This window comes from Cervus elaphus, chromosome X (genome assembly GCF_910594005.1).
Source record: "Cervus elaphus chromosome X, mCerEla1.1, whole genome shotgun sequence".
Taxonomy (NCBI): domain Eukaryota; kingdom Metazoa; phylum Chordata; class Mammalia; order Artiodactyla; family Cervidae; genus Cervus; species Cervus elaphus.
In genome coordinates this window covers 144,058,968-144,082,374 of record NC_057848.1, presented here as the reverse complement: position 1 = coordinate 144,082,374, position 23,407 = coordinate 144,058,968, and the positions used below count along the sequence as shown (strand labels likewise).

The 23,407-nt window shown below is 39.1% G+C and overlaps 1 protein-coding gene across 14 annotated transcripts in view; it reads right to left on the bottom strand.

The window, feature by feature from the left end:
* DMD (dystrophin) overlaps positions 1-23,407 on the bottom strand; it is a 2,565,910-nt gene that overhangs the window by 64,547 nt on the left and 2,477,956 nt on the right. For 10 of the 14 annotated variants that reach the window (XM_043895270.1, XM_043895265.1, XM_043895261.1 and 7 more), the window contains 5 exons: positions 10,321-10,487; positions 7,090-7,201; positions 5,229-5,365; positions 4,486-4,524; positions 63-128 (listed from right to left, as the gene is read on the bottom strand). In XM_043895270.1, the coding sequence (XP_043751205.1) occupies positions 63-128; positions 4,486-4,524; positions 5,229-5,365; positions 7,090-7,201; positions 10,321-10,487 (521 nt within the window). The remainder of the gene's footprint in view (positions 1-62; positions 129-4,485; positions 4,525-5,228; positions 5,366-7,089; positions 7,202-10,320; positions 10,488-23,407) is intronic. The other 4 variants (XM_043895262.1, XM_043895276.1, XM_043895273.1 and 1 more) reach the window with 2 other exon arrangements.

Genomic DNA, 23,407 nt, shown 5'->3' with positions numbered 1-23,407 from the left:
GTTAGCTTTCCTTGGTTAGTTACTTCAGTCAATATTTGCCTGGCATTCAACTAGTCTCATACCTGCTAGCATAATGTTCAATGCGTGAATGAGTATCATCGTGTGAAAGCTGAGGGGACGAGGCAGGCCTATAAGGCAGAAAATGTGATTAGTCACAGATACCACCCATGATGGAGAAAAACCCACCCCACAGTTCTGTTACATACACGGCCTAGAATGCTTTCAGCCTAAGACTACGAATCAGGTACACATCTGCTTGTCTCTATATCTTAGAGAGATCATCAAGTATTGACAATCTAGGTTTGACAGACGATTGGTCATCCTTCTGCTTTTCTCAAAAGCCACAAGGAGGGATCGCAAACTTCTCTGGCAAGTTTTAATGACAGAAAAGGTCAAGGAGACAGTCTCTACCTGACATTCAGTCTTCCTATCTTGTCATGTCTCATCGTTTACAGTTCTGAAATTGTGTTAGCAGTATACGATTTAAAACTTCACACAGTTTACACCTGTGCCATTTTTAGCTGCCTTCTTATTGAAGGAAAACTGTACATTTGCCCAGTACATTTGCAGTCAATGATTTTAGCTCTGGAGAGGCCACTGCAGTCTGTGACCAAGACTCCATGTATCAAGAAGTCTTGGTCTGTGCAATTTTGTAAAGAAGGAATATATCTACCACATTAGCAGCGGGACTGTACTGCTACTTGGTAGAGTAAAACTGAAGGGCCCCAAATTATAACGTGATGCTTTAAAAAAAGAACTACTAACTTCAATAGAATGCCACAGTACCTGACATATTTCTTATTATGGATACTGTGTGCTAATGTACAGAGTGAAAAATGAGAGGAGGATTAGCATTCATAGTCTATTTACTTTGTGGGTAAAAAAAAAAACCCTATGTTTTTGGCTTCACAGATGAACAGTTTGGTAGGGTTGACATGTTTTCACCTTTTCATACCTGATTTATTAATTGTCCTTGAAGTTTTTATAGTATCTTTTAGATTAACCTTAGGAAAAAAATCCATCTGTTCTGAAAACCAGTTTGGGCTTGTGCTTTTTTTGTTTTAACTGGAATCGGACAAAAAGGTCTCTTCCATTTCTCTCCTGACACAGAATGCCCTTAGGTAAAGGCATGAGTCCAAAAGTTGACAGTGATCTATTCAGTAAGGACTAGTTTAGTCCAGTGTCTAAGCAGCAATCAAGAACTTGTTCAGAACACTAAGAAGAATATGTTTTTTTCTTACAGTTAAAAAAAAAGAAAGAAAAATGTGTAGTTACCTATGTTTACATAGGAAATATAGTAGAAATCTGTGTTTCTTAAAGAAGACACATAATTATAAAATAGTTATAACACACTACATAACCAGGGAACTGAAATCTTGCCTGAGAGAGAAATGTCTTATTTATGAAACCAACGTTGTCGACGTCAATTGTTACCACACTCAAACTTGGAATCAACTACAAAGATGCTAAAACTGTCATAAGGGAACAAAAGGATGGCAACCCAGTTTACCAGGCAGATCCAAAGATTTTCAGGTAAATCTTCACTCTAGTTTTGGAGATAATCTGCTAATTTGTTAGAACCCTGGAACAGTCTATCATCATAAAAATGCCAAGGTTTGCTTGAAAATATTCACTCCAGGTCAAGATAACTGAGTACTTGGATTAATTGGTTTATAAGCCCTATCTTCTGGAACAGACCAGTCTTTTGATTATATACTTCTTAGAAGCTAAAAGCCCATCATCAAGGAAAACATGTTAGTGTTTCTCCCTTGTAACAGTTGCTACATTGGTAGTGTAGAGAAGAAAAAATCATGAGATCTTGGAGCATAACTGCACTATGAAAGCTCAGCATGTAAATGCAAAACACTTTAATAAAATCTTAAACAGGATATCTTATGCAAAGCTTTAATTCTTAGCCTTGAGGATATTTCCATGTTATTTTTCTTATTAATGTATGTAGCACCTAACACAGCATGCTTAAGCACAAGAACTCATAAAAACCAAGAAATCTAAAAAAATATATATATATGTGTGTGTGTGTGTGTGTGTGTGTGTACACACTAAAGGAGGTACTTATGAAACCAGAAAACGAGCCAAAACGGAATACTGGTCAGAGAAGAATCATCTAAAAACCAAGAATTAGTAAAAGTATAAAACCACTTAGTCCAGAAACAAAGCTAAATGCAAAGCCTTCTAAGCACTTTTCCAAGGGAAGGTAAGAATACTGTTATCCCTTCTCACTTCCTAAATATAAAGTGATAGATCCCCCAAAGGATTATTCCTGTTATTGTTAACGGCCAATTCCATTCCCTCCACCACCATTTTCTCATTATCTGTGACAACTCCACTAATAAGTTTTCAAGGCAGAAGAGCTAAAAGAATATTGTTTGACTGTCTCACTTGTGGACAAACAATATAAAAGGTTTATGCCAGGTTTACTTTCAACTAAGGTGACAAATCCAGGTAAATAAGGGGTTTTTTCCTAAGGAAAAAAAGATTTGTATCTCAGTAAATTTTCAAATTCTATGATCCATCCTGAATGGACTAAATGCTGTCATTGTCATAGGATTTGTTAATATCGAATAGAATTCTTGCAAGATAAAGCACTCTAGGAGCTGACTCTTCTGCCTAAAGAGAATAGCTTTACAATTTATTTTCTAAATTATTTACCACCCCATGAATAAAGACTTTAATAAAATTACACATATTACAGGGACTTTAGCCTGCTGGGTTTGTTTTCTTCCTCAAAATTAGAATTTCCCACTATTTCTGAATAATCCAGCATACTTTTTATGGGAAAGCAAAGTGGGGGCAGGTTTCAGTTGCTAGAGAATATATTTTTAAAAAGAATGTTTTCAGAAAGACAAACACCCTCTACTTAAAATAAGCTACATTAAACTGACTCCCTGAATGCTTCTCATTAGCTTATGGATAGAATAAACTTCTTCTATAGTTAGTTATTCTTTATTATGCTGTGCTACCTCTGTCTATGTGTTTTAAAAAATTAACCTTTGGCATATTTGTCTTTTGGATTTTTAAGTTGGTTAGAACTTATTCCGACACAGAGAAAATCCATTTGCTTATCAGGATCCAATCCAGCTGAGAATTTCAGTATATTATTTTTTAAAAGTTCTTTATTTATGAAAGGTGTTACCTTCTGTAAACATATAGACTACCTGGGATAGGGAAAATAATTACCAATAGCAAGGAACATATCTGAATCTAAATAACTCCCCAAGTTGTTTAAGCATAATTAGTAAAGAAATCAAGTATAGTAACCATATCTCAAAATTAAAGGGCACAATAATGTGGCTTTAAAGAAGAAAGGAAAGCCTCACACTTCCTTTAGGCCAATAAAGACTTCAAATGAACTTCAATTAATAGTTTGCACTTATCATGACAGGATTTTTTAAAAAGGACCTACTTTATTTTTTTTAAAAAAGGACCTACTTTAAATTTAATTACATGGTGGAATAAAAAAGACCCAATAAAGATAAACTGAATTCTTATATAAGTCCACTCTCCAAATTAGTCATTTCCCTCTTATATATAATAGAACTGTCTGACTTTAAATAAACATTTTAATAACGTACATTGTGAAATACCAAAATTTTGTTATAAACCCCCCCACACACTGTAACTTTAAAACAATGCACTTTGCTGATATATAAATCACAGACTCTATAGAGTTTTCTAATGACATTCTAAACTCTGAGATAAGTCAATCAATTATTTATTAATATCAAGTATTAGTATTATTAATAAGACACACCAATAGTAATAACAAAGACTACAGTACACTTTCCTTCCAGTGTAAATGTATGTTTATGAGCTGGGTATTTAGCTTGGAGAAGAGAGCAAAGTGAGTGTAGGTCAAAACTGAGAAATTCACATATATATATATATATATATATACATAGACACACACACACATATATATATATATATAAAGATTAGTCAAATAGCATGGCATTACCTGATAAAAAGGCCACATGCCTCACTGAAATTATTCAACCATACTCAACATTATACCATGAAACAACACTGGCTTTTAATGGTCCACTTATAACAGGCCCTAAAGAATAAAGCATCATCCTTTTGAAGGTCCTAAAGCACTTAATCTCTAGAAATATGACTAAAGAATGTTATTATGTAATCAGAAGGCTCTTCCCTGCTTACAAGGAAAGAGCATATAAACATGTCTGCCAGGAACAGAACTAACAACCCAGCAATTTCTGTGATGCCACTTTAACCTCCAGGCCAGGATTTCTGCTGGTTTTCATTTGACCAGGTGGGGACCCTAAAACCTCACTGACTCTTCTGATCTGTGGCAGAGGGCACCCTCAAAGTCTCAGCAAGGGAAAAATTTTGAAAGGAAGGAAGGGAAATTAAAATGTCCTTAAAACAAACAGAACAAAAATTTTTTTAAAAATCAAGCAAGCGAATGTGTTCGTGATAGCAGCACCCTTCAGCGCAAGTACTCACGCAGAGTCTACCGGCCAGAAGTTGATCAGAGTAACAGGACTGCAAAACAAAAAATGAGGTGGTGAAGAGAGACACAGGCAAACTCAGCCACACACACACACACAAAAATTACTGAAAGGTCAAAATAAATGAAACCCAATTAAGTATGAACCATGAAAAGCAACGGCCAGACAAAGGTGAAAGGTGAATTAAAAGAAAACCAGTGGTGCGACTGCCATCAGAGTCATGGAAAACAGAAGAGAAGGTTCAAAAGAGGTGAAGACAAGATCATCATTTGGATCTAGAGAATCATAACTACTTACTGTGAAGACATTTCCTGTGACCATTATTTTCTTTCAAGTAGGAAAAAGTGACTAGCTACGACCACATAATCAGATACAAAAAGACACACGCCTACTGATTTGTGAGGGGGGAGAATCAAAATGAAATCTTGGAGTCACTCATTTGTAAACAGTCCCGTATTTCTTACAAGCCTTTGTAAGGGAATTAGGAGCCAGAATATGGTGGTTTTTTTTTCCCCTGTGAGATACAGTTTAACTTTTCGAAAGGGTCACTGTTCACGGGACAATTGACACGGAAACTGGTGACTGAATGTCAGCTCACTTTTCTCTTTACAGCTACAGTAAATCTAAAGAAAGAAATAGGAGAGACTGTTTGCATTTGGGAGTGAAGGAAGGTATTCAGGTGAGAGGAGCTCAAATATACGTCAACTAAGAGGCTGCCGTGCTCTGGCCACTACTCACGTTTCCATGTTGTCCCCCTCTAAGACCGTCTGCACTGGCAGGTAGCCCATTCGGGGATGCTTCGCAAAATACCTTTTGGTGCGAAATTTGTTTTTTAGTACCTTGGCAAAGTCTCGAACATCTTCTCCCGATGTAGTCTGAAACGGAAATCATGAGGAGATCAGACTTAGGGTGAGGTTTTGAATGGAAAGCACCACTTCAGTGCTCTGCCTTGAGGTACTTGTCTTACAATTAAGAGCAGAAGGAGGTGAGAGCAAAGGCTGAAATCACACAAAACGGGCTTTGACACCAGACCTGCCCTTTACTAATGGGGTTAACGGGGGTGAGTTATTTACCTACCCAAGGCTCCAATCATCTACAAAACTGAAGCAAGAATGCCTCAATAAGTTCTGATGATGAATCAATGAAGTGTCAACTACTAGGCTGCTCGATAAATGGTAATTAATAGACGTCTGAAGGTCAGAGTGTTGACCTTCAGTTTTGCCACACCTTACGGTACTTGTAAAACGGTATCTGTCCATGTTGCTGTCAGATTTTACCTACCAAGTACCATTCAATTCACAGCATGGTACATTCTCCATCATTGAATACCTTTGCAAAAGGAATCAAAGTGAGGAAGACAATGAAATAACTGGGAGGATCGCTCTGAAGATGCAAGAGAGAAAAGCTCTAAAGCAGAAATTCTCAAACTCTGATGTGTTGGAAACCACCTGCAGACCTTGCTAAAATGCCGCTTTTGATTTAGAAAGTCCAGGGTGAGGTTTGAGGTTCTGCATTGCTAATAAGCTCCCAGGTGATGCCAAAGCTGCCAGCCCACAGATGGCACTTTGAAGAGCTAGCAGCCAGTGTTGAAGGAATACGAGATATACACCCAGGTCTGTGTCCATCAAGTCCATGCCCTTTCCATTTCACTAGTGATTTTTCTTTTCTTTCTTAATTAAGTTAATATTTATTGGACTATAGTTGCTTTACAATGCTGTGTTAGCTTCTACTGTACAGCGATGTGAATCAGCTATATGTACACACGTATCACCCCTTTTAGGGATTTTCTTTCCATTTAGCTCACCAGAGCATTGAGTAGAGTTCCCTGCACTATACATTAGGTTTTCATTAGTTATCTATTTCATACATCATGTCAATAATGTATATATGTCAATCCCAATCTCCCAATTCATACCACCACCACCTTCCCCCTTGGTATCCATATGTGTGTCACCAGCAATTTGTCAAAGTTCTATTGGCCACTTAACATTTCCACAAGACAATAACTTAATTATAGAAATATGATTATATAGAAATATAAGAAATAACTTAATTATAGAAACTTGGGCAAACTTTTTAACCTCAGAATGTCAAGAGTCCTCAACTGTAAAAAGGGGATAAAAATAATACCTGTCTCATACAGAGTAGTTTCAAAGGTAAATGCCTAGCATTTAATGGTGTTAGTATATTGAACAGACAAAAGATGAGCAAGAGTCATTTAAATGGTGGATTACAAATTTCAGGGAACCTACATTACTCCTCCTCCATACTCAATGTGCCGCATAGGCCTAACACCTCTACACACAACAGCTAGGGATGCAGAAACTAAATGTGAATATGTCTTCTCTACAACCCACAGAAACAAAAAAGAAAACTATTGCTTCACCCAACAGTGTGTGTGGAGTGTCTATGACATTCTGTGTGTGCCAGGCATCGCACCAGGGATAAGGTCAATTCCAGAGTCTGCAGGTTGGAGCTATTTGAGTTGGGCAACATCTGGGGAACTGAGCAATCATAGCATCACAGATCATCTGAAACACTAGAAAACTGAAACTTCTCCCAGGTGAGCTGACTCAAGCTCAGGGACACATTTACTTACCGGAGTGCAATATTCCACCATGGGATAGTGCATTTTATGGCCTTTTGCAACACGGCCAGAGAAAAAGCAGCTTTGGCAGATGTCATAATTAAAGTGCTTTAGACTCCTGTACCTGGTAAAGCACAAAAACAAACATGTATGTATCTCTTCAGATCAAATTCCCAAAGAATACCCTTTAAGAAACCTCCTTCCAAACTGTTTTAATTCTAGAAACAGAATGCCATGTTTATTAATCCCTCAAGGTAAGTGATTAAATTCCTACCTCCAGATTTTTCTGGTGCTTTACCTGCAGTATCAAAACATTTTGGCAGAAACATCCTGTAAACATTTGGAGGGAGGGGAGAAAAACTTAGCTCTTGCTTAAACTCCACTGGGAACTCTTTCAGATTAAGTAGGAAGACACTGGCAAACTTCTAGGTTTTTGAAGACCAAATACTGGAATTGAAAAGAATGCTCAGAAAGGAGAGATGCTGGGCATACACACTGAGGAAACCAGATCTGAAAGAGACACGTGCACCCCAATGTTCATCGCAGCACTGTTTATAATAGCCAGGACATGGAAGCAACCTAGATGCCCATCAGCAGATGAATGGATAAGGAAGCTGTGGTACATATACACCATGGAATATTATTCAATCATTAAAAAGAATTCATTTGAATCAGCTCTAATGAGATGGATGAAACTGGAGCCCATTATACAGAGTGAAGTAAGCCAGAAAGATAAAGAACATTACAGCATACTAACGCATATATATGGAATTTAGAAAGATGGTAACAATAACCCTATATGCAAAACAGAAAAAGAGACACAGATGTACAGAACAGACTTTGGGTCTCTGTGGGAGAAGGTGAGGGTGGGATGTTCTGAGAGAATAGCATTGAAACAACTATACTATCAAGGGTGAAACAGATAACCAACCCAGGTTGGATGCATGAGACAAGTGCTCAGGGCTGGTGCACTGGGAAGACCCAGAGGAATGGGATGGGGAGGGAGGTGGGAGGGGGGATCGGGATGGGGAACACATGTAAACCCATGGCTGATTCATGTCAATGTATGGCAAAAACCACTACAATATTGTGAAGCAATTAGCCTCCAACTAGTAAAAATAAATGGAAAAAAAAGAATAAAATTATCCTTAGGTATCTGACATACTCTATGTAATGAATATGAATATGTTGAGAAAGGAATGTTTCCGGCCATATCAATAAACCAGATATTTTTTATATCATCAAAAAAAAGGAAGGACAGATGGATGCATCTCAGGCCCATCCCCCACCCATCAGAAGGGCACCAACATTTCCTGAGGGACTTATTTAAAAAAAAAATTACATAGATAAAGCAACTTCATAAGACAAAAGAAAATTCAGCAAGAAGTCTCAATTAAAACAAATCTTACTTTAATTACATTTTCTGATTGACAGACATGATTCATTTTCAGAGTTACTTAGAGAACCTCTTTTATCTGTCTGTCTTCGGAAATCCCTCCCCACCTTACCCCCACATGAAAATGGAAACCCCAAGGAAAGACACAATTTGGGTGAGATGAAAGGATTCATAATCTGGAAGTACTACACGCTACACTTCCCCCCATTCTCAGAATACTGTATTCTTGGTTTCATACTCTCCCTGCCTTGTGCTTTTTCAGATAAGACTCTGAGCCAATTCAAATAAACATATTCCTCATGTCACACATGGGAATGTGGGGAAAAAGCTACTGTTTTTAGATCCTAGTCATCTTCTGAGAATGGGGAAAAGGAGGAAAGAGAAGTGCTGATTCCTAAAATAATTTACTTTCGTAAGGGCAAAAGAACTGAATGTCAAAATGCTCTCTTAGACCCTCCAAAGCATTCTCCTTTTGCATTTTATAAAATCCACCCTCTGCTTCGTCTACAGATCTTACCAGTGAAGGAAGCTAAGAAAAGAAAGGTAAGAAATGCAATGCAGTCCCCTGGAGCTCCCCCTCCCCACTGCTCCAAGGCATCACTCTTACCCGCAGAAATCAGGAAGGAAAGAAAGAGTCCTTTGCTAGCACTGCCTACTCAATGATGTCTATCTAGGCTTTAGAAACCTCTGAAGGTCTCTGTAAAACCTCTTTGTACACAGCATGAAGTATGGAAGGAGCACAGTGAATAAAAGGCACACAAACGGTACAATGTAATTATTAGAAACAAAGTAATGAGACAAGTCTCAGCATAACCAGCGATGAGTATTTACTTAGGTGGTAAGTGGATCCTGAACAGGCAGAGGATGCTACAGCTAGTTTACAACTTGACAGCTTATTCATCACTATGGCAACCTCGATGTTGATCCAGATGTTTAAATACACCACCATTTCATAATTTGGGTTTGGGATTACTGTTCATGAAGATTCATTCATTTAAAAATACCCTGTCTCCCCAGACAGGTCAACAAGACTGAAGATTTATTTATTTACTTATTTTAAGACTGAAGATTTAAAAGCCAAGTGTTTTCTGGGACATTTTAAGAAAGTCAGAATAATAATAACCTACAATGTTTCCTACTTCTTGCACTTTTAAATTTATAAGGAACATTTTCTTGTTTTAGTGGCTTTGTGAATCTTTCATTTACTTGCACACTTTATATTCCCTCAGAAGTTCATTACGAGACTATGAAAAGAGTGTAATTGGATTCACAGATCAAGAAGTATGTTCTAGGCTGCTCTAAACAATTCTGGTTACTTTAGGGCAAGAAAAGTGGTGTAGAGTGATTAAGAGACTGAGCTACTATGACAAGTCTCCCCAAATAGAATCATTCCTTAGTTTTATAACTGATTCTGGGAGAGTTTCTATAAACAGAAGAGAGCATGGGGAAAAAAAAAAAGAGATGATCAAAAAGTCTTGGTTCCAGGAAAGAAGAGGTACAGTTAATCTGTGTATACTTGACGGACGAAAATCTTGGTGGAGACAGGGAGTCCGTCCTGATCGATGAAGAACATGGCTCCGCAGAGCTAAGAGGGAAAGCGGAGAGGGCCACCTATCTCATGAAGCAGGTCCAACAATATAACCCAGTGCTCAGAGGGGTGACAGGAGGAATCCAGGCTCCAGCCTGGTCACCTTCTCTCCCACCATGGATATGAACAGACTAACAGCAACTGGCACGGTGGGTAACAACGCACTAATAGCAACTGGTACGGGGGCGGGGTAACAGATCAAGTCATACAAGGGTGAGAAATGATACGACAAAAATGACATTGGGGTGCTTCTGCCTACCTGAAGCCGATGATCGGACACTCCTTGCAGATGTTACACTTGGCCTGATGCTTGGCAGTCTCCGCGGCAGCCACTCTGTGCAGGACGGGCAGCCACACCATGGACTGGGGTTCTAGTCTCATCCAATCGAGGAAGAGTGCCGCTTCGATCTCAGGCTTATTATTAGCCTGCAGAGACAGGAGGCCGGAGAGTGCAAGGAGAGAAGATAAGAAAGTAAAGGAGGTGTACGTCATTTATGGTGATGCATCAAATAAAGAGCCAAAGTGGTGCAGGGAGGCCCACTTTTCACAGCCTGATTCTGCAAATGTCCCCCCAACATCAACACAAGCCCTCTGCCACATGGCAGTCTGGGATACTGCCATGATTCTGTTTGGCTACTAGATGACAAGAAAGCAAAGCAAACAAATGCAAAAAGTAAAGTACAATACACACCTGGGAGAGACTATAGCTCACTCCAGTTTGGGAAGAGATATATAAAACTTAGCCATAAGTACAAAGGAAGTACTTACTGACAAAATTTCAAAAGAGAGAGAGAGAGAGAGAGAAAAGAGAAACCTCAAGGAACGATTGATCCTTTTTTTTCTTTTTTAATTTCCCCTCCAGTGAATCTGTTTCTCAGTGTTTCTTACATTCGTAATGAAGAGGCTTTACAATTCATCTGGTCCCAAAGCTTCATTTTACAGAAAAGAAAACTGAGATGTAGATGAGAGAAATGGCTTTTCAAAGGCCAGACAGCTCCCTGGCAGCAGGAGTGAGTCTAGCATTGAAACCTCCTGCTCTAGTGCTCTCTTCATGGCGACCTGTTGTTTCTCTGTCTGACTCTAGTTTTCTGTTTTTCAGAGTCTAATAAATACTGTGCCTCCCAGTGAGTCCAATGATTTTAGGAAATTCAAATTATATTTATCCATCATTTGATTGGTATGTTACTATAGTCATGCATTTAATTACATTTTTTAACCCTACAAGACCATGTTTTACATTTTTACATTGTTAGATCGATTCATATATTAACCACTTTTGGGGGGTTTGTTTTCCATTGCTTCCTTCATCTCAGATGTCCCATCTGGGATCAGTTCTGTTGGCAGTATATCTTTTAGTATTTCCTTTAGTAAGTGTCTGTTGATGGTGAATTTCTCAGCTTTTGTTTGCCTGAAAGTCTCTTTTATCCATATTCTTGATAGTTACCCTCACTGGGTCATGATTTTTAGACTTAAAGGGGTGTTTTGTTTGTTTTGAATTTGTTTTAGCACACTGAAATATTATTTCACTTTTATTTCACTTTCTCTGCTGCTAACTGTTGACAAGTCAGCCGTGACGCTATTGGTTTCTTGAAGGTCATCTATCCTTTTCCTGTCTCGTCTTGTACTTCTAGGATTTTATCGATACTTTTTAGGATTTACTAGGCTTCAGGAATCTGTGGGTTAGAGTCTTTAGTCAGCTCTGGAAGCTTCTCAGTCATGATCTAAACAAATACTGCCTCTTCTCCAACCCTTCTCTCTGCTTACGGGAATCCATTAGATCAGTGTTAGACTTTCTCAATCTAACTGCCATTTCTCTGAGCAGGCCTTCCCTAAGAAAGTGCCTTCTCTAGAGATGGTCTTCATTTGCTTTTTCCCAGAACCAAAGGGTGCTACCTATTTTGAGATCAAATTACACTGAATATATGATGGGATATTTAGGATCATACACACAATGAGTATATGAACTGCAAACTCATGGTGCTTTTCTTGGAATGTGATGTGCCAATAAAGAATGTATTCACACTTTAGGCAGATAAGAGTAGGGTCAGTGGGCTTGTAACACTCACCACTTCGGCAGTACTCCAGGAGTAACCCCCAATTATCAACTCAGCAACATTATAATGAGCTGTTTAACCTTGAATTCCTAGCTGCAAAGTGGCATAAATTCAAGCTACTGATCAAAAGCCTCTGTTGAGTACTTAGTTCTAGATAGAGTGCTATCACAGAGGTAATGTACTTTGTGAACATTTTCTTAAAAGCTAAAAAAGAATTACAGAACCTGACGATGAAAGGGACCATGGACCTGAATTCCTCCTTTTGGAATGGCACTACAGAGCTGTAAGACTTTTGACAGTCACCATGTCCAACTTATCCAATGCCAGTGTGTTCCCATAGCCTCCATATAATAACCATCCATGTGAGGAAGCAAACATCCTCCATGGACGATCTTGAACATTTGTGTACAAGTACCCTTGTCACAAGTGCTTCATAAAACTGAGCTGAAATCCATCAGCACAGCCAACAGGAGGAGAGGCTCCAGAGTCCAACCACAAGAGTTCAAATCCCAGTTTTGCCACTGATTGTGTTACTCTGGGAGAGTAACTTTATCTTTCTGTGTCTCAATTTTCCTCTGCCATGAAGTGGAACTATTTATAGGACTTACCTTGTAGGGCTGCTTTAATATTTCAGTGAAAGACACTTGAACACTGGCACATAGCGAGAGCCACGTCACTGTTTGCTATCATTATGTCATTATTACTATACATCTGACCAGAAACATCGAAGTTCTCAAGCCTTCACAAATCTCTTTCAAAATTTTACCAGAGCTGTCATGTCTGTCCATGGCCCTTCATCCCTATTTCTCTTATTTCTTCCTCATATGACACATGGTTTGCCATTGTCCTTTAGAACTCTGTTCTCCAAAAAATGATGTGCTGTGAGTGGTACTGCCATCTCTCTGGACAGTATAATTGGATGACTTTCTTTTGTTCTGCACTATAGGCTCCCACAGCACTTCCACGCCACTAAAATCTCTGGGTCAGTGTTTCCCAGTGTGTCCAGAAGATCAATGACCCAGCCAGATCTTTTATGAAGAGAAGGTCAAATTAATTAAGGAAACATTGTGCATTCTATCTGTCGCTTAATGCACGCTAACATACTAAAAGCTGGGTTGGTTGTCAGTAAGGAAACATTAAACCTTGTTTGACCTTAGAATTTCTCACACTAATTATTCAGTGATCCTGGGACATTTATCATTGTTCTTATGTTATAAGACTGGTGAGCACCCCCAAAGTACTAATGCATTGTTGGGTATGATAAAAAATACTGTTCGGCTGTTTCCAGTGATTCCGCTGTTTTGTATATATTCTTTTGGGATGTATTTCCTTCTACTTCCGTCAAGGACTTTCCTGTTAGTTTTAGCCCATTGCATCAGCTCATCTGTATCTTTAAGGATCCTGACTCTTACAGCTCATGGGTTAGTCATTCTCCCCAATTCTGTAATTTTTACATTTAAATATACATTTTCTGGGGACTTCCCTGCTCGTCCAGTGACTAAAACTCCACATTCCCAATGCAGGGGGCCCAGGTTCGGTCCCTGGTCAGGGAACTAGATCCCACATGCCACAACTGAGAGTTCCCATACCACAACTTTACATATCCCACACACCACAACTAAGACCCAGCACAGCCAAATAAATAAATAATTAACAGATATTTTAAGATAAATAAATAAAATATGTGTTCTGCCTTTACCCAAAGGTCACTAGTGAAAAAATTTAACAGGCCAAGGTCAAAGGTGGGCCACACCACTACAGACTGCACCTCTGGTCAGCACAAAGCCAGAAGCCAGCCCTCTCTGGTTGGTGGACTGTGACTCCCTCTAGTTATATTATTATTTAGTCTCTAAGTGTTTCTTCATCTGGTAAGCAAAGATACAATGAGAGATTGTGTCAAAAGAACTGCAAGTTCCAGTTACAATAAGTCCTATAACAATCTCTTGCTCCACTGGTCCAGAAACTAAATTTATCAAAATAACCATCTGGAGCTAGGACAAAAACTATCACAGAAAGACAGCAAATTGAAAAAAGCATTACTAATTCATTCTGATGTAAAACATGGGGTTTATTGTTGACTAATCTGAACCTATATATGTTTCCCTGACTTGTTTAAAGGATAGTTTCTTTAATGATAGATTCAATGACATGCTACAAAGAAAGAATTCAGGCTTATTACAGAAAGCATAATTTTAACAGAAAGCTTCTGTTCACTGTGGAAGACAGAAAAAAAAAATCTGACCATGAGTCAGCAACAAATGTAGGTGCCCAAAATAAAGAGAAAAAAAAATTGACCATGTCTGTGATGTATAATGAAAGGCCTAACAAATACAGTGTGAAGCAATCACTGCATTATCCTCGGGACTAGAAAACGGTGTCTAGTTCTAGTGGCTAAAGCTAAGTCCTGACCTGGAACTTAGAGAAGGCTTGGCAGAAAGGCACAGCGATAATTAAAGAGCTTGAAAGACCTATGAGAACAGCTTAAGGGAATGGGGATTATTCAGCCATGAAACACACACACACACGAGAATATGCAAGAAATACTGGCTGAAGGGGCAATTTAATAACAGTTTTCAATTATGTGAATGGCTCTTGCATAGGGGCCTATGACCAGCTGTTCGATTTCTCCACCGAGGACAGAAGAAGAAGAAACAGGCTTAAGCAGCATGAAGAATTTAGGCTGTAACTCATACGGAAGCATTTTCTGATGCTGATAGTTGTTAAAGCATTAGTGGAAATTAACAAGGGAAGCTAGAGAATGTTCTCCTCTTTCAAAAGACCACAGATTCTCCTGTGCTTAAAGGCGGGAAATTCTCAAGGTTCTTTCTTCCTCCTAAGATGCAAGATCCATCATTTTGGCTCTTTCAAAACTGCTCGCCTGTGCCGACAGCACTGAAGACAAGGTACAGGGATTCACATTCTCATTCTGTTTTGATCTTTCATTTTTACTACCAACAATTCTGTATCCTAGTGGCATATTCCCTTTCCTTTTGTCTGGTGATAAAGAAAGGAAGAATTCAAAACCAGGCCAAGTGTCTATAGGAGAGCTAAAAGCACTAGAATAAAACCCAGCTAAAATTATATTGTGATCACTCTAGAAAACAAGAGGTTAGCCTGAAATGTCAGGAAGCTGTTGAGGTCAAAAGACAGGTATGATGACAATGGATTGAGGTCATCCTTGCAGGTGCCATTATCTGCTGACCCGCATCCACGCCTCATAGCTTCTCTCGCTATTGAGGATGACCTTGACCTTGCCCCTAAACACCAGTGTCAAACCATCAGCAAAAATTCAGAATGGGCCATTCAGCCCTGGGTTTTGTCTTTGCTTTCGGCAGTGTCTCCTCTTTCCACTTTTATGGTGTGCACACACACAGAGCAAGGCTACCGTAGCTCCTTCCAGTGTGACAGCCACCGTGTGCAAGTATCTTGGGTCTCTGTTCCTTCTCTTGGTTCTCTCCTGTCAGCAACTACCCACAGCACAGAGGTGAGGGAAGGAATCCACTGCAGTCGCTGCCTCTGCCTTCCAGTGCATCACACGCTGGCTTTATACAAATGTCATCTTAACAATGTACAGAGACAGTGAATGACTAGCCAAGGGATGCAATTAGCAGTATAATAATTTCAAAGGACATTACGTGGCAGGTTGGGAGTTGGGGGATTTGCCACGGTTTAGAGTATCTTTTTGGTTTCTTTCCTGTTGCGCCTTCCAGAAACCCTTTGGAACTGAAGGGCTGGGCTTCAAATGGCTGCCAGGGTGTCAACCTGAATACTTACTTTTCTCTCAGGCTAACAGTCAAACCAGTCAATTCTAAAGAAAATCAACCCCGTATATTCATTGGAAGCTGAAGCTCCAATACTTTGGCCACCTGATGCCAAGAGCCGACTCATGGAAAAGCCCCTGATGCTGGGAAAGACTCAGGGCAAAAGAAGGGGGTGGCAGAGGACGAGATGGTTAGATGGCATCACTGACTCAATGGACATGAGTTTGAGCAAACTCTGGGAGATAGTGGAGGACAGGGAAGCCTGGCGTGCTGCAGTCCATGGGGTCACAAAGAGTTGGACACAACTTAGCAACTGAACAACAACAGGCTAACAGAACCAGTTCCTAGCCACAGAAGAAAGGAGATGAGAGGGTTTCTCAGCAAGCCCTGCTCCCCAACCACCATAAACACACACACCACGTTTTAAAGAGAAGGTAACTGGCATCCCCATTGTCAGGCTTTTGAAAAACCATGTCAGTTGTGAATAAACTGAAAAAAATTCGTATAGAGAAAAGCAAACATTATGGAAGAGATTGTACCCAGTAGTTCTCAGATGATAAAAAGGAACCACTTTTTGTTCTGGAAACAATACCTGTCTAAACCTCCTTTGTTTCTCTCCTAGGTTGCAGGTTATTTAGAGACAGGAACTATGTTTCTATGCCTTCCATGAAGGTTTGGTGAATTGAATGATGAATGGGAATTAAACTGTGATCACAATAAATAGTGATAAAAGGAAGGGTTATAATATCTGAATGAGGTTAGAATTAAAAAAAAAACCTGTATAGGCATCTTAAAGAGCAAAAAACAATAAGTTTATAAGGGTTGTCTAAGAAATAGAAGACAAAATAAGTTTCTTTTAAATAGTTTTTAAAGTAAATGGCCTCTGTTGGCTTGTCTGCTACATGCAAGAGGCTAATCCATAGTCCATTTCTGGATTTGGAGAATACAAAGACTCATCCAGGCCAACATGTCAGTAGTGCTAAGACTGAGAAACTATGTCCCGATGTTAACAGCTTATATTGCCATGGTTCATGTGTCAAAACTAAGAAACCAACATGGCTCCACTATGATTAACTAAATGCTACAGGGCACCTAACAGGCAGGCAGCACTCCTCGGGAACAGAGAAACCGAGAAGCTATGATAGGCCTGTTCAATTACTGCCTGTGAGACAAAGGGTACGCTGGTTAACACTGGAGAGACAAATGAGATGCTGCTCGACACCTATTAGAATGGCTACCATCAAGAACACAGAGATAGGCATTGGTGAGGCTGGAGAAGAGAGAACATTTGTGCACTGTTGGTGGGAATGTAATTTGGCTTAGCCATTATGGAAAACAGTATGCAGGTGCCTCAAAAAATTAAAAATAGAACAACCACGCAATCTAGCAATTGCATTTCTAGGTATATAGCCAAAGGAGATGAAAACAGGATATTGAAGGGATATGTGCTTCAATCTTCTTGGCTATTCACAATAGACGGGTAAACAACCTAAGTGTCTGTCAATGGATGAATGGGTAAAAAAAAAAAAGACGTGGTGTGCATATATATAGGAGAATATCACTCAGCTGTAAGATGGAAATCCTGCCATTTTTGACAATATAGAAGGGCCATGAGGGCGTTATGCTACGTGAGATAACTTAGACAGAAAAAGACAAATACTGTACAATATCATTTCTATGTGGAATATAAAAAACCTGAACTCCCCAAAACAGAGTAGAATGGTGGTTATGAGCGACTGGGGGTAGGGGAAACGGGGAGATTATCGACTTACAGCTGGTAGATAAGTAAGTTCTAGAGACCTAATACATAGTATAGTGATTATAGCCAACAGTACTGCATTATAAACTTCAGAGTTGCTAAGAGACTAGATCTCAATTGTTCTTACCACAAAAGAGAAGTGGTAATTATGTGACGTGGGAGAGGTGTTAGCTAACACTAGGGTGGTACTCATGTTGCAATATATGTGTCAAATCAACACACTGTACATTAAACTGCCAAATGTTTTATGTCAATTATACTGCAATTAAAATTTCTTTAACGTTGTGCATTAGACTTATACCAGGGTATATGTCGATTATACCTCAATTTAAAAATTTTTCATCTAAACATATATATTTACCTATTACTGAGTGAGGGAAGAAAAAGGACTAGTAAATTTCAAGAAGCCCAAACAAGAAGTCACAAGGGAACATGCTAAAATTGTAGACCTTGATTTGAAATCAGGGTGCTTTTCAAATAGAAACTCCACGTAATGCATCTCATGGCAAGTAACAAAAATCTATTTATTCATGGCAAATAATTAACTCAAGCAAGGTTAAAGCAGTCAGCTAGTACAAGTGTGTGTGTGTGCTTTCATTTATTCAGTAGAGTTCCTGTCCATTTAAAAAAATAACTAAATATATAAATATTGCATGCATTCATATGCATGAATAGATTTTCCAAACATTCTTATTGAAAGAATAAGGTAAATTTATAGAAAATACTGGGGACAAACCAGAGATATTTTAAAAAGGTTAATCTCTCCTCCCAGGCCATTTTCATCTGTTTTCACTAGTAAAATGTTCCCTTTCAAATAGCCATTTCAAAAAGCCATTTCAATATCGCTGCTGTCGTTAATAGGTTATAGCATTAATAGCTGACAACCCAACTTTTCTGGCCCTGATTGCAAAAAGCCCTAGTGTTAGAAAAGATTTGCTGAATTTAAATTGATCACAACTGTTCTGTGAATTATAGTCTGTACACAAAGATTTAGAACTACAAGGAGAACAGCTAGCTGGGGTCACACGGCATAGGACAGGCAGTTCCTGACTGTTCCCTGAGCTGTTATTACGATTTCTTTAACAACCTCTAAATCTACCAAGGGCATCAGTGGAATATTTTACATAAGAGAGAAGTCTGCACTAGCAATGAACATAAAAGGAGGAACAAGAACAAGTTGTAAAGAATATTAATGATGCGTCTTCCAAACGATCCCAATTTTTATGAAAATCGAATGCTAAAAAAAAATTATGCTATAAAATTATATGAAACCTGCATGTAACAAATAAAACAGAAGGAAGGTGAGGTGGCATTTTGATCTTCTTAGACATAAGATCCTTGTGTTTTACATTTGGGTTGCTGAGGAAACTCAAGTGTAGGGCCAGCAGGGATCATTTATATGAGGCGTCACATGATGTTTTGTCACTTCTTGTTCTTAGTCTAGGCTACTTCTATTCAGAGAACAGTTGCTCTCATGTGAAAGGCCACACTACACATATAAGACTGTTTTCTGTATTTTGCATCTCTGTTACAAGAACTGTTATCCAGAAGATCAGGTAAGACTTAGCTGATAATGCCCAAGCTTTGAAATATACACCGTAACCCATATCCCTTCCTGCTTTTTCCATTTACAACATTTAGCATATAATCAAAGCAACCTGGGGATAAGTAACTCTTGAGGTAATCTGTTTTGCTTGATGTTACAGATGAAAAAAGGCTCAAAGAGGTTAAAGACACAGCTCAAGATTATCTTATATTTTCAGACTGAAATATGTATGCATAAAGGAGTCTTTACATGGGTGGAAAGAGTGATATCGGAAGGGAACATGAAGGCTGATTTCCAAAATCTTTTGAAACTTCAACTTGTCCGAGAGTGTGAGAGGCTCTGATATCTAAATACGGACAACGTGAGACAATGCCCGCGTACCAGATTCTGAAATGAATTTTGTGCCAGTCTACTGAGAGCTACATGAAGGTACAAGTGAATACTCAAAAGGCACTGAGATAAATGCATGCTTTGATTTCTTCTGATCATTTCCTTTCCCTCCTTCTTTTTGGCATTATGTATCTTTCCTCCTGAATATTCATTGGAAGGACTGATGCCAAAGCTGAAGTTCCAATGCTTCGGCCACCTGATGCAAAGAACTGACTCATTAGAAAAGACCCTGATGCTGGGAAAGATTGAGGGCAGGAGGAGAAGGGGACAACAGATGACGAGATGGTTGGACGGCATCACCGACTCAATGGACATGAGCCTGAGCAAGCTCCAGGAGATGGTGAAGGACAGGGAAGCCTGGCATGCTGCAGTCCATGGGGTGGCAAAGAGTTGGACATGACTGAGCGACTGAAAAACGACGACAATCTTTCCCTCTGGCATTTCCCAGGTGGCGCAGTGTTAAAGAACTCGCCTGCCAATGCAGGAGACTCAGGTTTGATCCCTGGGTAGAGAAGATCCCCTGGAGAAGAAAATGGCAACCCACACCAGTATTCTTTCATGGAAAATCCTATGGACAGAGTAGCCTGGTGGGCTACAGTCCATGGGGTCACAAAGAGTCAGACACAACTTACTGACTGAACAACAACAATCCTTCCTTCTACTGTTAGACGTTATGACATATATGAGCTGCATGGACTGACAGGTACAGGTTAAAGTCAACTGAGGTAGTGAAAAGGAAAAAAAGAAACAGAAAAGCCTATGGGTTTCTCAATCCTTATTAGCACATAAGTCATGTTATATGATTTGGTCCCATGAAAGAATTGGCTGATGTGGAAATGTATTTATCAGACATATGCTTAGCTTATACTGCTATGGGAGGAAAAGATGGTCAATTCTATGCATTTGCGTTTTCAGCAACATCATGGCAAATATGGTACCCAAAGGCAACTCAGTCAGGAGAAGTGCCATTCTTTGTACATGCCCACCTACCATGGATGTCCTTAGTGACACTCAGAAAATTAGAGGGGAAAAGTGCAGCTCTTCTTGACAGAAGAAAACCAGCTAACACATGCAGAGAGCAGGGCAGAATTAGGAAACTGCTTTTGGGCAACCACCAAGGTAATCACTGAATTAGGAAAGGATCATCAACAGAGGCTCACACCATACAGTGAAAGGCTATTGAGGAACAGAATGCTCAGAAGTGCTCAAAATATCACAAAAATAACTTTCTAATTACATGGAGAAAAGGATACTTTTACAACAGCAATATCTGACTGATACCACCATACCATTCATTCTTAGCACTATCAAGAACCAACCTGAATCTCAACTAAAGAAACAAGCAGAAGACTCCAGAATATGGGACTTTCTCCAAGAAAGCTGCCTGCACTCTTCAAAAATGTCAGTGTCATGAATGAAGAAACAAAGAATGCTGGGCGACTGTTCAGATGAGGTGAAAGGACACAGACATGACCAGCCAATGACAGACAAAGACCTTGACTGCATCCTGGAGGAAAACAACCAGAAATAAGAGACATTCTGAAGGCATGGGGACATTTCAATGTGGACTGTATGCTAGATGGTCTTGCAGAATCAGTGTTAAATTTGTGTGTAGTGACAATATTGCACTTTTGCAGGAGAAAGTCTTTTTACAAAAAAGATGTATGGTGAAGTGCTCAGGGGTTCATATTTTGTGGTATGATGGCCTTTTACCTTTAAATGGTAAAGGGGAAAGATGTGTTTGTGTGTGAACATTCAAAGAGATACATACTTGGGAAAAGTGAAATGTAAATGGGACAAAAATGCCAACCAGGGTGGAGAGACGTACAGGACATATGGGTGTGGATCATACTATCCTTCCAACTCTTCTTTGTTTTTGAAATTTTTTCAAAATAAAACACCGGCACTCCTTCATGGGGGTAACGGGGCAGGCAAGGAAGTCAAGAGGGTAAGAAACTGATGACTGTGAAAGGGGAGAGGGAAATGCATTAATATCAATGGTATAAAATGTAAAAAGCTCAATGGTATAAAATGTGAGGACTAGTTTCCTCACAAAACACAAACCAAATGCCAAACCGACTTCCTCCCTGTTCTCGTAGCTTCGTTGTTCTAACGTGTCCCCCACCCACACAAACTTGGCAGATATGTGCTTTGCCCAGATACCCAACTGACTTTTCAGCCATAAAATGAGTTAAAGAAGCCCCACATTTACAGAAATGTTTCTTGTTGGAAATCAGGATTAAGAGGTCAACAGTTGTGTTCATGAGACAAGAAGAAGTAAGAGGCTTCCCGTAAGTGCTGTCGTCGGTAGAAATCAAGTATTTTCTTTAAAGTTCTGAAGATAATGAGCAGGTTGGAGGCCGGCAGTCATTGCTCTAAATATTCATCAGGGCTGTGAATCACCCCTTAAAGAGAAAATAACCCCAAACACTAACACACGGTGATTATCCACTCTTCATTTACATGTTCAAGGACAACTGTCCTGACCTAAGGCTCCCCGCTCCACCTGACTAATAAACCAATTAATACCATGGCTCCCGGGAACAGAAGCACAAGTTTTAAATCTATGCCTATCTGTAAGTATACACAACATTATTAATTTATGCTAGAGAGTTCTTATTTAAGAGAAAACTTTCACAGGTTCATGGTAGAGCAATCATATCTGCCCAGAGTTATCATGGTATACCTTTCTCAAGTCTGTATCAGGACACATTATGCTCAAGAACAAGATCTAACAGTAATTCTTTCACAGCTGCCTCCTACAGTTATTTAAAATACAGGTCAGGAAAAGGTATAAGTACAGGAACAGAACACAAGAGGAGTAGTTTCCACAGACTGGGAACAGGCGGGGTGACCACAAAACAAGAGGACATTTTAGGGATGACGGAAATGTTCTGTCTTGATTAGAGTCGTGGTGACAAAACTACACACATTTGTCTAAACTCAGATAACAATTATTTTGTATTTCGTAATGTAGCTAAAAAAAGGAAATCAGAAAAAAAAATTTCCCTATTTTATCAAATGTCAGCCCCTCCTCCAAAACCCAAAGAAAAATACAAAACAAAACAAAAACCCACCTTTAGTTGTTAATGCACCCAGACATACTAATGACCCTAGATAAAAGATAAGGGTATCCCAAGAAGATTTTTGCACTTTAATTCATCTTACATAATCTATGTAAAAAGAAAGATTTAAATAAATCCATTTTACAAGCCAGTGGCAAAGATGGGAAAGAAGAAAATGGTAACTGTTGAATTCATGTCTCCTTGTTTACATGAGATTTGGGGGTACCTATCAATGTGAATTAGAATTAATGGTGAACTAATCAGAGGGAGTCCAGAATACTGAATACTCTCCCAAATGCAGGCATGGCTCTCAAAAAAAAAAAAAAAGGTTTTTTTCATTAGAACCTCTGCTTCAGCTTTTGTAGGAAAGGAGGGAGGAAGGGATACAGGGAAGGAGGGCAGAAGGATGGAAAAAATTGATTCTAACAAAGACTACTCCTTTAGAAGGGTGAAAAGAAGAAACAGAATGACAAGTGCTTTTCCTTAGCAAGAGGTATATAAATGAAACAGGTTTCAATTCCATTACAAACCTATCTTTAAAAGCTGGTGGAAAAAATACCCATCACTCCACATGGAGAAATTTAAGCACATAAACCATGACATATTAAATAGATAATTATGAAGGTAAACTCACCAAAGCTTATAGTCAAAACAGAAAAAAATAATAGCAATAAAAACCAATAGTTGACTTAAGATAATGCTGATAATACCCTGATAAAAGGTTTCCTAAAAGTCTGCAGGAATTCTGTGTCCATCAGCAGGCCCAGTAGA